At 39.7% G+C, this 14,538-nt stretch overlaps 1 protein-coding gene across 2 annotated transcripts in view; it reads left to right on the top strand.

The window, feature by feature from the left end:
- GNPAT (glyceronephosphate O-acyltransferase) overlaps positions 1–14,538 on the top strand; it is a 21,896-nt gene extending 7,358 nt beyond the window's left edge. For both annotated transcript variants that reach the window (XM_055713987.1, XM_055713985.1), the window contains exons 5-16: positions 2,412–2,539; positions 2,995–3,070; positions 3,664–3,815; positions 3,906–4,036; positions 4,721–4,944; positions 7,435–7,680; positions 8,380–8,459; positions 10,961–11,101; positions 12,026–12,125; positions 12,219–12,312; positions 13,541–13,602; positions 13,902–14,538. In XM_055713987.1, coding sequence (XP_055569962.1) covers positions 2,412–2,539; positions 2,995–3,070; positions 3,664–3,815; positions 3,906–4,036; positions 4,721–4,944; positions 7,435–7,680; positions 8,380–8,459; positions 10,961–11,101; positions 12,026–12,125; positions 12,219–12,312; positions 13,541–13,602; positions 13,902–13,945 — 1,478 coding nt within the window. In that variant the 3' untranslated portion in view covers positions 13,946–14,538. The remainder of the gene's footprint in view (positions 1–2,411; positions 2,540–2,994; positions 3,071–3,663; positions 3,816–3,905; positions 4,037–4,720; positions 4,945–7,434; positions 7,681–8,379; positions 8,460–10,960; positions 11,102–12,025; positions 12,126–12,218; positions 12,313–13,540; positions 13,603–13,901) is intronic.

Here is a 14,538-nt window from a genome sequence, read left to right as displayed (position 1 = left end):
TCTGAAAGCTTCTCATTGGTGCCGAGTCCAATCAAAGATTATTTTTTTCATAGCAAGTTCACCCAGTAATACCCCGTCTATAGATCCAAGGCTGGGGCAAAGATAGATGTTGTGAAAAAGACTTCTATATTGCTTTTTTGGCCTGGGAACAGGCAAAAACTTGCACAAGATGTACTGTGTATGGAGAATCTTTTGTGATATATGGTTTCAAGTGTTGTCATAATAACCAGATATGACCCTTGCGCTTGTTGCTGATGCAGCTGATTCCCTTGAAGCATTGGCAGAACTCTGTTACGTGGAGTGCTGAGAGCAGAACTGGCTGGGAAAGGAAATTTCACATCAGAGGTCACAATTTTGGACATACTTAATTCTAAAGCAGATTAAGCCAGTATATTTGTGGAGATCAATTCCTGAAGACTTTAACAGTAAATGTCTTCTGAGTTAATGTGCTTTTTGAAAATCTGGACTCTGGCAGCACTTAACTGAGAAACCTCATCTTGGAAGTCTTGGGTATCAACCAGGTCTTCCAAGCAGGCAGACAGCAACCTTAGGTCTGGTGCAGCACTGTAATGTGCATAGGCAAGCTAGCTAAGGTCTGGGAGCCTGCTGCTCTCCTGTAGTCTGCTTTTACAGAGGTTAGGAAGACCAGCAGAAAATTAGCAGAAGCTGGGAGAATGTGCTTGCTAGGGAAGACAAGATTCTGCCGGTCTTTGAGTTAGTGCTATCTTGCCTCTGGGTGCTGCGGGTTAGATTCTGGTGTAATCAGAAGTTGATGTCTCATAGCTGCCTTGATCAAGGTGTTGCAGCTGCTTACCTGTCGCATATTGTTCAGAATCTGGTCACGTGCTGCCATAGGTATCAGTGAAATCCTTTGCTGACTTTTGGATTAGACCCTTTTTGTGTTTTGGGCCTCAAAACAGTATCTTAAGATACTATTAGTTCATCTTAGAGGGATTATTTTTTTAGTGATTAACATTTTTTCAGGTGTTTTGGGGTCAAAGTTCTTCAGAATTAGGGGCTTGCAGCCTGATTAGACTGCTGCACATGTGTAGTATTTTAAATTCCTCTGGAGAAAACACAGTTCCCTATGGTTGTAGTTGTATTTACTGCATACTGTGTTAGAGGTTCACAAGATGCGGTTTACAAACTCACTCTCAAGTGGTACCTGTGCTGAGTGGAGAGACGCTTTTCTGATATAGATGGAAAGTGCCTCTGCTTTGTCAGTTATCGCTTGGCTTCAAGTAGGATGCAGATAGATCTGTGGGGGTTAGCTAAGGGAAGGTAAACAGTTACCAGTAACACCAGAGTACATGCTCATACGGTGCATTAGCGGGAATCTGGCTGGTGCTGGGATTTGGTTTCTATCTCAGGTCTTGGGAGCAGGTCAGATTAGAGGCACAGAGCTGGTGAGGTGGTGTGGGCTTGAAAGGATGCATTTCAGTCCCATTTTGTGGGGTGGCAGTGTGTGGTGGGGAGGGGCGCTGAGCATGGAGTCAGTCCCGGTTGGGTTGTTGAGGACATGGCAGGAGGGTGGGATACAGTCTATGTTGTAGTGAGAGAGGGAGGGTGGTGGGAGATTAAGGGAAGAAGATGGACCTCTGCACATGGGAAGCTCTGACAGCTACTATGGCTGCCCATAGTCCTGTAGCCAGTTTATTTTTATCTATTTTTTTCATATATTTTTACATAGATATCTATCTCACATACATATGTGTGTGTGACATATTATATGACATCTTCAAGGCAGTTATTGTCACTGTTTTAGCTGGAAATGTGAATTTATTTTACCGATCAAATATCTGTTCTCAAGTGTTTCATGGATTGAGGTGGCAAGGAGGTTGAAGCGGCACATGGCCAGCTGATGTGTAGACTTGTTTTAAATGCTTCCCTAATAAATTTGTTAACATTTAAGTGTTTCCTGGTTTTGACAAGTGTTGACCATCACTGCTTAAAACTAGAAAACTAAAAACTTCTAGCCAGTTTGGTGTACAAAGTGATGAGTCAGAATCATAACTAACCAGTTACACTATATTATCCTATTTAATTTCTGTGTCTTCTAGGATATATTTAGTGGTAACTGATTTTTCTGAAGGTGAGAGAGACAATTACTTCAAAACTTAAGTATTTATTATGGTTGAGATCTGGCCATCTAAATTATGAAAATAAATTGCTCTAAGTGAATGCTGCTTACCCAAAAAAAAAGCAAGCATATTATAATATGCCATTCACATTCACATAAGTCTTGCAGACAATCTGAGAGCAAAGAAAGGTATTTGTAACAACAGAATTCTTGGAAGAGATCTTTATTCTGGCAATTGGATCAGTGTATATATAGAAAGTGATTGATTGTGACAGCTGATATTAATCAATAGGTTTTGTGTGTGTGGTTTTGGTGTTTGTTTGATTTTCAGATTTCCTAGGAATGAAGATAGTTGGTGAGCTGCTACGAAGGGCAGGTGCCTTTTTTATGCGACGTTCCTTTGGTGGGAACAGACTCTACTGGGCAGTGTTTGCTGAATATGTAAAAACGATGTTAAGGGTAAATAAACTATTGAACTCTAAAAATGTATGCTTAAGAAATACTTGTTGGAATGATTCATGTGAAATATGCATGATATTATAGCTATGAGGTTGAAAGTCTTCACTGTGATCTGATTAAATGCATTCTACCTCAGAATTACTGTCGGTGAAGAGCATGCATGCACTCTGTTGTTATTATAGTTCAACAGTAGGTACTAAACAAATTGCTGCTCATCACTTGCTTTGGATCATGTGCCTGTATCTCATGACAGACACAGTATTTTTGTTAATTTAACTATATGGTGTGTCAAATGCAATGGATGAATATGAGCTTAGAAATTACTGAAGTTAGATATGCCTGGCTTCCATTAAAAAAACCTTTACTTACATTTTAAGTACTTGAAACTATTTACAGGCAGTAAAGAAGAAAAGTTTTTTTTCTGACCAGCTTTTCTTTTTATTTTACATTTGAAGAGTGGCTATGCCCCAATTGAATTTTTTCTTGAAGGGACTAGAAGCCGCACTGCCAAGACTCTGACTCCAAAGTTTGGTAGGTTTGTTGAACACTTGGAACTTTTTATGATTCTTATATTTTCGTTAGTGGCTATGTGCCACTAACTAAGTTCTTCAGACAGGAAGGGATGTTAAAGTGGTGGGAAACTGGTGAGGCCTGTCAGAATAGTGGAAAACACTATGCTTGGAATTCCAAGGCTATACAAAGAATGGCAATACACGTCTCTAGCACTCTACTGCTTTCTCTCCCTTTGCCCTGTTGTGTACTTAATTGCGTAACTCTTCGCCCTTTTCTTTCTAGAAAATAGGTGTCCCCTGACCAGCAGAGAAATACTGTAAGCTAACTGTAGGAGTAATGGGCAGAAGAAAGATGCTGTTTGAGTGCAGAGCAGCACTGCTGCAAAAAGCACAAACAAGCTGTCCAAATGCATTGCTTACATTTGCCTTCTGTTTTAAAGCTTGAGCAATGTTTTGTGCTTCTGCTTGATTGACAAGAGAACAGGCACAGTGCACACCTATAATCAGTTTCTAAAATTTGAAGGTATCTTTTTCAAAGTTAAATTGCCGTTGCTTTTCCTTCCTCAAAAAAGACAAATGGTTCACTTTTTTCTTTTTTTTTTCAATTTGCAGGTCTTCTCAGCATTGTGATGGAACCATTTTTTAAACGTGAAGTCTTTGACACGTACCTTGTTCCCATCAGCATCAGTTATGAGAGGATATTAGAAGAATCTCTCTATGCATATGAACTCCTGGGAGTCCCAAAGCCCAAAGAATCTACATCTGTATGTAAATTCCTTAAGAACAGAACATAGGTGGATGTATATACACCCTGTGGCACCAAAATTTGAGTTTTACTCTTCCCATTTTCATAGGGGTTGTTAAAAGCCAGAAGAATCCTCAGTGACAATTTTGGTACCATACATATCTACGTTGGCCAGCCGGTATCACTTAGAACCTTGGCATCTGGGAGAATCAGTCGGTGCCCATACAATTTGGTTCCCAGGTACCACATCTTTCCGTGGTGTATGCCTAGGAAAAGCATTTGTTTAGTCCTCACCTATGTAAAATAATGAAGATATTCTCTTGTACTTTGTTTTCAACTTCTCTCCCCTCCCCTCCATCTGACTATTCAGACCGCCGAACCTGTTTTGTCTGAGCAGAGGTTTATCGTGCTTGTGATTGGGTGTTTCTGAAACAGGTTGTTACTTGAATAGCTTTGCACTGTGACGAGAAGATGCCATTTTAAAATTTAATGTGATACGTGAGCCAGGCAAAGCTCTGTTTTCTGAGAATTTGGTGGTTTTGCCACTTAAAAGTTCTGCCTTTCTCTCCCTTCTTGCTTTATTACTGCAAAGTGTGTTATGTGATCATGTGCCAGGGACCTGTAGTTATGACTGGATTGGGTGGCTTTTGCAATTTGTTATATAAAACACAATGCTTTTGAATTTTATTTCGAGATAGCAAGTGCACAGCATCAATACAGAGAGATGTGTTTCAAATAGTGTCATGAAGCTACTGATGTTATGCTCTGTACTTCTGTTCTACACAGGACATAGAATCACCCTCCAGATGTTAGGTGCTGTAAAGTAGTTATAGATCCAGGAGCAATATGGAAGAAATAAGGAAGGGTGTGATTTATATTCCAGTTTTTGGAGCGCTTGACCTTGAATTGCATTGTTCTTTTCAGGCATCTTCCCCAAAAGCCATCTGAGGATATCCAAGAATTTGTCAGTGACGTAGCTTATAAAATGGAGCTCCTGCAAATAGAAAACATGGTTTTGAGCCCATGGGTGCTAGTTGCTGCTGTCCTGCTCCAGAATTTGCCAGCCATGGATTTTGAACTTCTAATAGAAAAAACCCAGTGGCTTAAAGGCTTAACTCAGACTTTTGGAGGATTCGTTGAATGGCCTGGTATGCAGAGAAAGTGTTATTTCTATTCCTTCTGTTGTTTATGAAGGATAAATTATATTTCTGTGGAAGCACTGTATGGTGACAACTTTACAGCATGTTTTCTCGGAGTTGTAAATGGATTTTAGGATATGCTAAAAAATGATGCTAAAACCTGACAGGTTCTGACTTAGCCTGTAGAAGATAATACTTTGAAAAACAGTTAGGTGGAAGCAGAACAGATATTTTAGTTATATCCTGAGGTGTGGATGAAGGGGAAATTATAAGGTATTTCTATTAGAGCACTGAGATTTGCCTAGTGTCTGTCTTTCTGAATGCAGCAGTTAACTTGCTGTAATGCTATATTTATTGCTTGATACTGACTATAGTGTAAGTTGTTACTGTGGCAAAGAACTAGTGGAAACAAATGGGTGAGAGAAAATCAAAACTAAGTTGTCTATTTATTTTTAAATTCTGCTTTATCCCCAGAAACACTGATGACACTTGGGTAGAAGGCTTCTTTGGTCATTTTATTTATATATTTACATACACACACACACACTCTTTATATATGTTATGTATATGTATATATTGGCTTATGAAAGGCTGATTCTCCTTCCAAACTATCTGAACAATTGTTTTAAACTTCTGTCTGTGAACGAAGGTGACACAGGTAACTAATTTCAGAGCCTTAGGACATTAGTAGTAAAACTAGCAAAGAAAAAATAATGTGTAATGCAAGTATGTTTACCTTTTCACTGTAGGTAGACTTAAGCTATGGATCTTTGCTTTTGTAGTTGTGTATAATCAGGGTTCCCTCTCACTACTGCAATAAAGAAATAGGAGCAGGCTATAGTTATAACAGAACTCCGTCATTTCTGGAAAACCACTTCTCCTTTCAGGGGTCTGCACTGCAGTGAATGCAGACAAGGTCTGCTTCTGCCAAACTGGTAAAAGGAAGAATTTCATGGCAATATTTAAACGTTGTTTAGAATCTTACCGTACAGTAAACTGAAAAACATAACCACATTTGGGTTTGCTTATTTATTTTGTTTATTTTCTTAGCAACAGTGAGGAAGCTTTCACTTTAGTAGAGTTGAGATGTAGTCAGGGAATAGCAAATAAGCATGGTGATGAAATAGAGCAATGACAACAACTGAGCAGATTTTGTTGGGAGTGTGCTGGCCCTGCTCTAGGCATCAGTTGCCTAGAAACAAGAGTTTGTTGTTTTGTTTTCAATGGTATTCAATTTGAAAGAATAAATACATTTTAAAGGCTAACTTAGCAACATCACCAAGTCAGCAACTACACGTACCCTGTCCATTCCTCTGTCTCCAGACAGCTGGTTGTTTCTGCCTTTGTCATACTGGTTGGTTGTTACAAGCAGAACATTTGCTTGGCTGTTAGAAATTTTATCTTAAAAACAGGAACTGCAAAATTACTTGCTCAGGCTTCTGCTTTTTACTGCATCAGGAAACTTGGGAACTTGAGCAGAACTGGAACAAAGTAGGCTGAAGGAGCAAAGAAGATGCAAGGAGATTCTATGTGAAATATATGTTAAGGGGAAAGAATACAAAATTATGGTTTTTTTCTATCAGAGGCTATATGGATTTGATACGCTTGTGGTGTTGTGAACATGTAAAGTGTATTTTAGTGTTCAATAAGAAGTTTTTATTGCTTCTTTCCTTGCTTACCAGAGTTCACATTTGTCACAGGGAATGTTTTGATAGTGTTTAAAGTGTAAAGTGTTCTAAAAAGGTGACTGTATTTTCAAGACTTGAGATGCTGCTCTTTATCTGAATAAAGTTTGTGGTGTGTCACACTGACAAAAAAGCCTGACCAAAGCCCAGAGGTTTGTGGAACTCACGCCTGCCTGCAGAGAACTTTGCTGTTAAAAAAAACCAAACCCCACAACAAACCCAAACCCGCACACTTCCTTGCTTTAGGCATTTTAAAAGGGTTGTCTTATGAAATTAGAAGAGGTTTGGGTTTAAGTACAGTCTGGTTTCTCTTTGAGCAGGCATATAATGTTAATGATACTTACATTAGGATTTCTTTAAACTTAATTTGGGGTGACGCCTTCCTTGTATGTGAGAACTGAGGAAAAACATTACCAAGATTTGTGCATCTGATTCAAAACTTGTAGTGTCAAAAATGCCTAAGCAGAAGTATGGTCTCTGTTTCTTTACCGATTAGTGTGTCTATCCTCTTTTATTTGGAGGCTCAGAATACTTGTTCCAGAGACAAAGGAAGTATTTTTCATTGTTAGCAAGTGGAAGAATTTAAAGTGCTTTCATTAGAGAAATGTCAAGTATTTTTCCTCTCCCCCATCTCATAGTATGCCTAGGCTGCCAGTTCCTGGTGTGGATTATTTTATAACGTTTCTCTAACAATGTTTGATTTAATAATTGGTCTTCAGTGATAAAACTTCATGAAATTCTGGTGCATTTTAGGCTGTTTCAATACCGTTATGTTCCCTTTTGCATCTTCCTGAGTGTTGCCTTCTCCTGCTAGATAACCTGTGTGCCAAAAAAGCAGTCATATCTGGCCTCACCCTGCATTCAAACATTGCTCGGCTTGTCAATGGCCACGTGGTCCTAAATGATAAAGGAGTGGAAGATGGAGCCGTAGGGGAAATCGTCTTTAAGCGTGCTCTGGCCATCCTAATGTGTGCCACCTACAGAAACCAGCTGCTGAATGTGTTTGTGCGTCCATCTCTGGTGGCAGTTGCCTTGCAGATGACAAGCAGCTTCAGAAAAGGTATGTTTGGGTAGCCCTGAGTCTGCTGGCTTTGCTCCTTGTGCTGTCAGCTGTGAGAGGAGCATGAAGTTCCTGTGACAGCTGGTGGGAGCTACCTGAGACCGTTATACTCTGGATAAGGTCCCATGACATCAGGTGGATGTGTTGGGAGGGGATGGGGGTATTTTACTTGCTTTTTTTGTTTGTTTACCCTTTGATACTTTTGAAAGCAGGTATATTGTGTTGAGAGGGCAGGGTTAAGAAGAGCTGATCCCAGTTCCTCAGTGTCTGACTTTGTTGGAGTTGAGCAGACTAGCACAGCTCACACTTGCATGCAGTACAGCCAGTTTGCAGTCTTTCTTCTCTTCCCACTACTATTTCTGAAGTATTTCAATGTTTTCCAATTCTTGGCTCTTAAAGAAACTTCACAGGATAAATACCTTAGTTTTGTGCAGCATCTGATTACGTGGTATTTAATGCATGTTCTGAGAAGCTACAACTCCCTGCTCTTTCCTTTTGGTAACAGTTGGATCAAGTGCTTAGAGTGCTTGGATGTTCTGTTGCAGTGGTTTCTGCTGTATTACGTATGTATGCTTTTAACGTCAACTCCAGATTTTATCTGAAGTGGGTACTCCCTTTAAAATAAGGAGTAAATGGCTTTTCACTTACATGTTTAAAATTATGTTTTTATACAACAATACTTTACAATATTTTTTTCAGAGGAAGTCTATAGCTGCTTCAGCTTCTTGAGAGATGTTTTCTCTGATGAATTCATCTTCTTTCCTGGCATTTCATTGAAGGTAAAAACATGCTTTATACAAAAATACTGATAGTCAGTAACACAGCCAACTAAAATAGCATCTGATATCAGGGCTTTGCCAAACAAGTGCTTTGCGATAAACACAGTGATATCAACTTGATCTGTAAGTGGGAGGGAGAACTTAACAGGGGATCATTTGGTTAGTTGCAAAACATTGTCTGAATCCACAAGGTTGTGTATGCAACCTTTTTTTTCTCCCTCTATTCCAGTAAAAAAATAAAAATCCAGAAATGGCTCAATTCTGAACAACTAAAATGAACTGTAGCAGAAGTTTGGCTTTTTTTTTTATAAAGCTACCAGTCTCCTAGCACAGATATAAAAATGTACATAAAGCAGTCTTTTAAATGAAGTGTAAATACTGTCCTGTTGCTCTTTCAGTTATGAAAGAGAACTTAGGCTGTGAAGAAAACAGTGTTAATGTAGATTTAATTTAATTTGGTCACAGAGTGGGTATGTTCTGTCAGTGCAGAAGCAAAACAGTAATTTTCATTGAGGGTACACCTGGATAATTTTTCTTCAAAGCTTTTGCAGACTGTGCGGCAGAGGGGCACTGCTGCTCTTTCGGAAGGTTAAACTATAGGTGTTATACCAATTAATGATCAACCATTGTATGCCCTTGTTACCTTTGACAAATAGAGTACGCAGTTCTACATTTAAGTGCCTGTTGTCCTCTGGTTGATTATACCCCTTCTAGGGTAGCTGTGATCAGTTGTTTTGTGTAGCTCCACGTGTGTGGTCTGTGATGCAGGGCTACCAGAGAACTGTGCCAACACCCAGTGCCTCATCGGTTAGCGCACGCCTCTGCACCCGCCTCTACCCACCGCTCCTCAACTGCACCGCATGGTGGTATCTGCTCTGTAGCGTTTGTGCAATGGCTCAGGTGCCTCTTATACCCTGAACTCTGAAGGTTTCGATGTCCCTGTGCATTAACAGGCTTATTTTTAATATTTGATGGTTTATGGTTGAGCCCTTTTTAGCTTTTTATTACTGGCATTTATCTCGTGTAGATTCAAATAAGTACATTGTGAGCACTATGAGGTGAGTGCTTATAGTAGGGCTTGATTTACATTTCTGCAGCCAAAATCTTCTACAGAGTTGAGGTGATGCAGCCTGTGAAGGTTTTTGAAGGGCGAACTTTCCTGATAGCATAAGCGTCCTTCTTAGAGTCTTATAGAAGCTTTAGTTGCAACCTGTTTGCTTGAAAAGAGTTTCCCATCGTTTCACTCGCCCCATACAACCATACTCCTATGAAGCCAGTATTATTCCAGCATACTGCCTTCTTGCAAGGCTCAGTACATCTGCGTGCTCTTCTAACACAGCTGGACCCAGGCAAGCTGTGAAAACTGCAGGCAGCACTTTGCTCTCTGTAGGACTTGGCGTGTCAGTTTGTACACATCCTGCTGGGTCAAAGCTGGCTCTAGTCCAGCCAGCTTGAAATGCAGGTGAGCACAAGTTTATTAGTAAAAAAACTGGTTCAACGTTACACCCAATATAAACTGGTAAGTCCACGTGTAGTTTTTATTTGGATTTAAAACTGGTTAAACGTGACTTTTATCAACACTAAGGCCAAATATCTGATGGTGATACCTGTGATCTTTCCTGCATTAAAAAAAGAGAGAAGTATAATTTTCCTGAGACTCATCAAGACTTGCAAATTATATTAAAATCTTACAGATTTTTATATAGAAGAGAATTTGGCCTTTTTTTTAAAGGCCGATGGGCACTGTTATGTTTAGTTTTCATTGTTAGCAACTGTTGCCTTTTGCAGCTTTTCTTAAGTACCAGGACCAAGCAGGGAACAGGAAGGTGACTGGCTATGACTGACTTTACTGGAGTCAAATGAAGGAGTCACTGTAATGTTGAGGGATCTCTTAGCAGCCCACCCCTCTAGTTGTCCATGTGTCTGCCATGTCTGTGTCCCACCCTCTCATGTTCTTTGTGTGTGTGTGTGTCCTGTGTCCCCTCCCTTTTTATGCCCATGTTGGCAGTAAAATGGTTTTGTCATTGACATTTCCGTAATTTGTAACTTTTGGCCATTGTGTTGCCTCTTTTGCAGAGGGCAGGTCAGTGAACTACGTTATCGTTTATCACAAACAGTGGACATGAGATAAAGGCAAACCCTGACTTTACAAATAAATAAAGAACACCCACAGAAAAAACCCTAAACCAGACAACCTGGCCCTATTCTGACAAAATCCTGAGGGAGCTCAGGCTCGCTGTTACAATACCAGCCACAAGCTGTTTTCTTTGTTCCTAGGCGTGTTGTGCATTGAGATATGGCTGTGTTTTAGAACATGTTCCCACTGCCTTTTTATAAGGGTGGTTTTGGTATATAGGAAAATGTTGATTGGAGTCTCTTGAGGACCAAGTTCAGTAATAAAAGTGGTGTCCTGTTGTGGTTTTATTGTTGTTGATTTTGTGGGGAAAGGTAGCTGCACTTACTGTAGATGTCAGAACTTCAGTTACGGTTCTCTCTCCCAGGATTTTGAGGAAGGATGTTTTCTACTCGCAAAATGTGATGCCATTCAAACAAGTCAACAGGAAATCTACCCTACTGACAAAGGAAGTTGTATAGTATCTTTCTTGTCAGCTATGTTTAGACCTTTTGTGGAAGGTTATCAGGTATGTTGTTGTTCAGAAAATTATCCTTTTTTTCTTCCTCCTGTGTTTTACAGGGAAACTAGGATAGCTGTGATACTTCTGCTGTATAAAGAGTGACTGTTTTTATGGCTGGGGAGTGCAAGAGCTGAGAAATCGCAGTAATTAATATCTTAAACCACCACCCTCTCCCTAGGATCCTGATTTCAGCTTTTGGCTCAGACTCTTCCAGTTGACTAAATTGTAATGTGATGGCCTGTTATGGATTTATAAGCTTCATGGGGAGTGTGCTGCTATCAGGTTCATTGCTTTTTCTTATGAGGAGCTCTTGCTTAGTTCATTTTATGTGGGCTGTCCTGCCAAGTATGGAAATGAGTTTGCATCTCGTATCTAATAGCTTTTTGGGGAATTATTAATGGCATCCGTATAGCTCCTTAAATAGTTTTGGTTTTCCAAGTTTTTAATAAGACTGAACACTTAGATTAAGCAACGTAATAAGCAAAGTATGCAAAAACACAGGCTAAAATCTGAGATACGTCAGCATAAGATTGGTGGTGCTGTAGACATTTGAACCTAGTGGTATCTGTTAATGATCGGGTGTGTGACTTGGGCTGAACTTGTACTGATCTGCCCAGGTTTTCCCAACTGTAAAACAGCTATTGCTTTAAAAAAATTACACTGTTTTTGATTGTGAGAACAGGAATGTTAAACTAATGTCTAAGGTAACTATTATAGTAATACTGAATCTTATTTATTTATTTTACTTAGGATTCTCATGCCTGTTAAACAGTAATAAAAATTCCAGGTGCTCTGTTTAAGGATACCTTTTGAGTTCCTCTCCTGCCCTTTTCAAAGTTTAACAGTAGTACTTATGAGGACATGTCTGAAATTCATAACAAGCTGACAATCAAAAGAAAAGAAGTGCTAATTGTTTTTTTTTATCGTTAGCTAATTTTCAGATACCTCTCAAAGGAAACAAAAGAAGCCTTCACCGAGAAGCAGTTTATACCTGGAGCACGCAACTTTGTTTTTCAACTTCTTGAGAAGGGTGTGTACAGCCGTTATAAAATATGATTTTGCAAGTGTAGCCTGTTAATGGACAGTGATAAAGCTTTCAACTGTGTTTCTGCTTTCTCTGTAGGGAATACGCAGTGTTACGAAGCGCTGTCTTCTGACATGCAGAAAAATGCCTTAGCAGCTCTTGTGCAACTAGGTGCAGCAAAGAAGAAGAAAATGTAAGAGCACTGGCTTTTTGGTGTATAGAAGTCCGTGTGTGGTCTTACTGGCAATTCTTAATGACTAAGCTATTAGTATGAAGCAGAACAGTAGAATCTCAACTGCCTGAGCACCAGTCAACTGAAGGCTGATTTGATTTACCTGAGTCGTGGTGGAGACCCAGCTAATTCCTTTCTGTACATGTTTTAGAAGCAGAGGTGCACCACACACCCCCACCCCCACCCCCACACACCCTTCCCGGTGAAAAGACTCCTGTGGGACCCAACAACAAAATGCATTAACTCGCTAGCAGGCTGTTCTGACTCCCTTTTTACCTTTTGGTTTTCAAAGTTTCTCCCAAGGCTTTGGTAAGCAAAGAGAACAGTCTTGCTTATTTTTAATAAAAGAGTTACTCTGTGTGTTACAGTATGCCTCATCAGGCAATGTAAGCAATAATCAAGGATACTACTAATTTGGGGGGGGGGGGGGTCAGCACTAACATCACAGAGCAACTTAACTGAAAGCTTAGTCATTAAAGTCTTTATATACAGTTCATAGTTTATAGACCTAAGATTAAAAAACAGGTATTGTTACACAAAAATGCAGTGACATGCATTCCTGTTACCAAATGAATTTGTGTTGTGGTGCTTCTTAACGGTGTTTAGAAGTATAACTATGGGAGTCCCTGATACAACAAGTCCCCTCATCGTCTTGAGCGTTTCACAGAACGTAGTTGGCAGCTGATGACCCTGAGCTATTTCCTGAACAGAGGCATAAGAAAATGTATCAGTTAAGGCTTGTAGCGCTCTTGGAAAGTGCTCAAAGTACTGTTGTAACATCCCCTGCCATGTCACTGTGCTAGGTGTAGATGTCTGTAAATATATTCCCCTTTCAATCAAGTGCAACAGAATTTGGTATCAGCTGAAGATTTGGTGCTGTTTTGCAAGAGTCTTGAAAATTACAGGACTGAAAACAAACAAAAACTCTCTTCGTGCAGTTGTCCCTATTAAAAACTGAGGGGGGAGAGAGACATGGGGACTTGTGAACAAGAGGAAGGATAAAGAAACTGTAACTATCCTTGAGTACAATCTGATTAGAAGTCTGCCATGTCCTTAAAATTGATATGTATGCTGTTAGGATGAAAAATTTGATGTAGTTACGAAAATGTTTAATTCTGATTATTTATGTAGAAATGACCGGAACAAGAAATATTCATTGAAGAAAAAAGGGTTTTTCTTTTAACTGTAGGTCCAATGGATTCACTTACAATGTAAATCAAGAGGCTGTTAATAAAATCCTGGACATGTTTGGTAAGTGTTCCCTAATTAAGTTGAAAAGAGCTTCTCAAATTACGAATTACTTTGGACAGTGCACATACATTAGATGTAGTGGTTTTTCCCTAATAACTGGTTCCTTAGATTTATCTATATAACAATCCTACTGATATTTTCTTTACAATACTTTGTGTCATTGACTGCAGCTTGGAATCTCCCTTTTGTATTTGAAATATGAAGCCGAAGGACTGAGGAACATAAAAAGTAGTTTAATGGAGTGGTATTTACGGCATTTTGATGATAAGTGTGTACTTTTTTTCTTTCTCCCCTGTTAGACGCTAGGATACCTGTACAGAAACCTGTGGCAGCGCGACTCTGAGTGGCTCCTGATGCTGCGACGGGACATAAGCGGCTGCTGAGAACCCGGACCGCTGCGGCCGGAGCAGGGGCAGGGGGAGGCGGGGGTCCCCCTGCCCGGTGAGCGGGGTGATGTTTTCTGGCTGGGCAGCTCTCCCTTACCACTTACAAACCGTTGCCGTGAGGGTTAGAGTTGTATTTGTATCCTCACTGTCGTTTTGTTTTTTGAAAACAGATTACACATTGTCCTTTTTTTTTTTTTTTTTTTTAATATATATATATATTTAAAGAGATGTGTAATGGCTACTTAAATGCATTTTTCTAGACTTGGAAGAAGGAACGTGATTTCGAATATTTCATGGATGTGAAAATGTAACAGGGAATTAAAAGACTTGCTATTAAAATTAATATTTAGAGAAGTACGTTGCTGGCTGGCTACATGTTAGCATAAGGCTCTTGGAACCGAGAGCGCAAATCAGATCTTGGGCCACAGCCAGAAGTGCTGATTGCGTTGGGTTTGTTGGTTGACTGTGGGGGTTTTTTAGGCAACTCGGCATTACTTTAATTACTTCATGAATGTTGTATTTAAAAACTGAATTAAAGCAGCGTCGTTAA

This window comes from Falco cherrug, chromosome 6 (assembly GCF_023634085.1).
Source record: "Falco cherrug isolate bFalChe1 chromosome 6, bFalChe1.pri, whole genome shotgun sequence".
In the NCBI taxonomy this organism is placed as follows: domain Eukaryota; kingdom Metazoa; phylum Chordata; class Aves; order Falconiformes; family Falconidae; genus Falco; species Falco cherrug.
The sequence above is the reverse complement of the archived record's forward strand: the minus strand, read 5'-3'. Positions and strand labels throughout refer to the sequence as shown.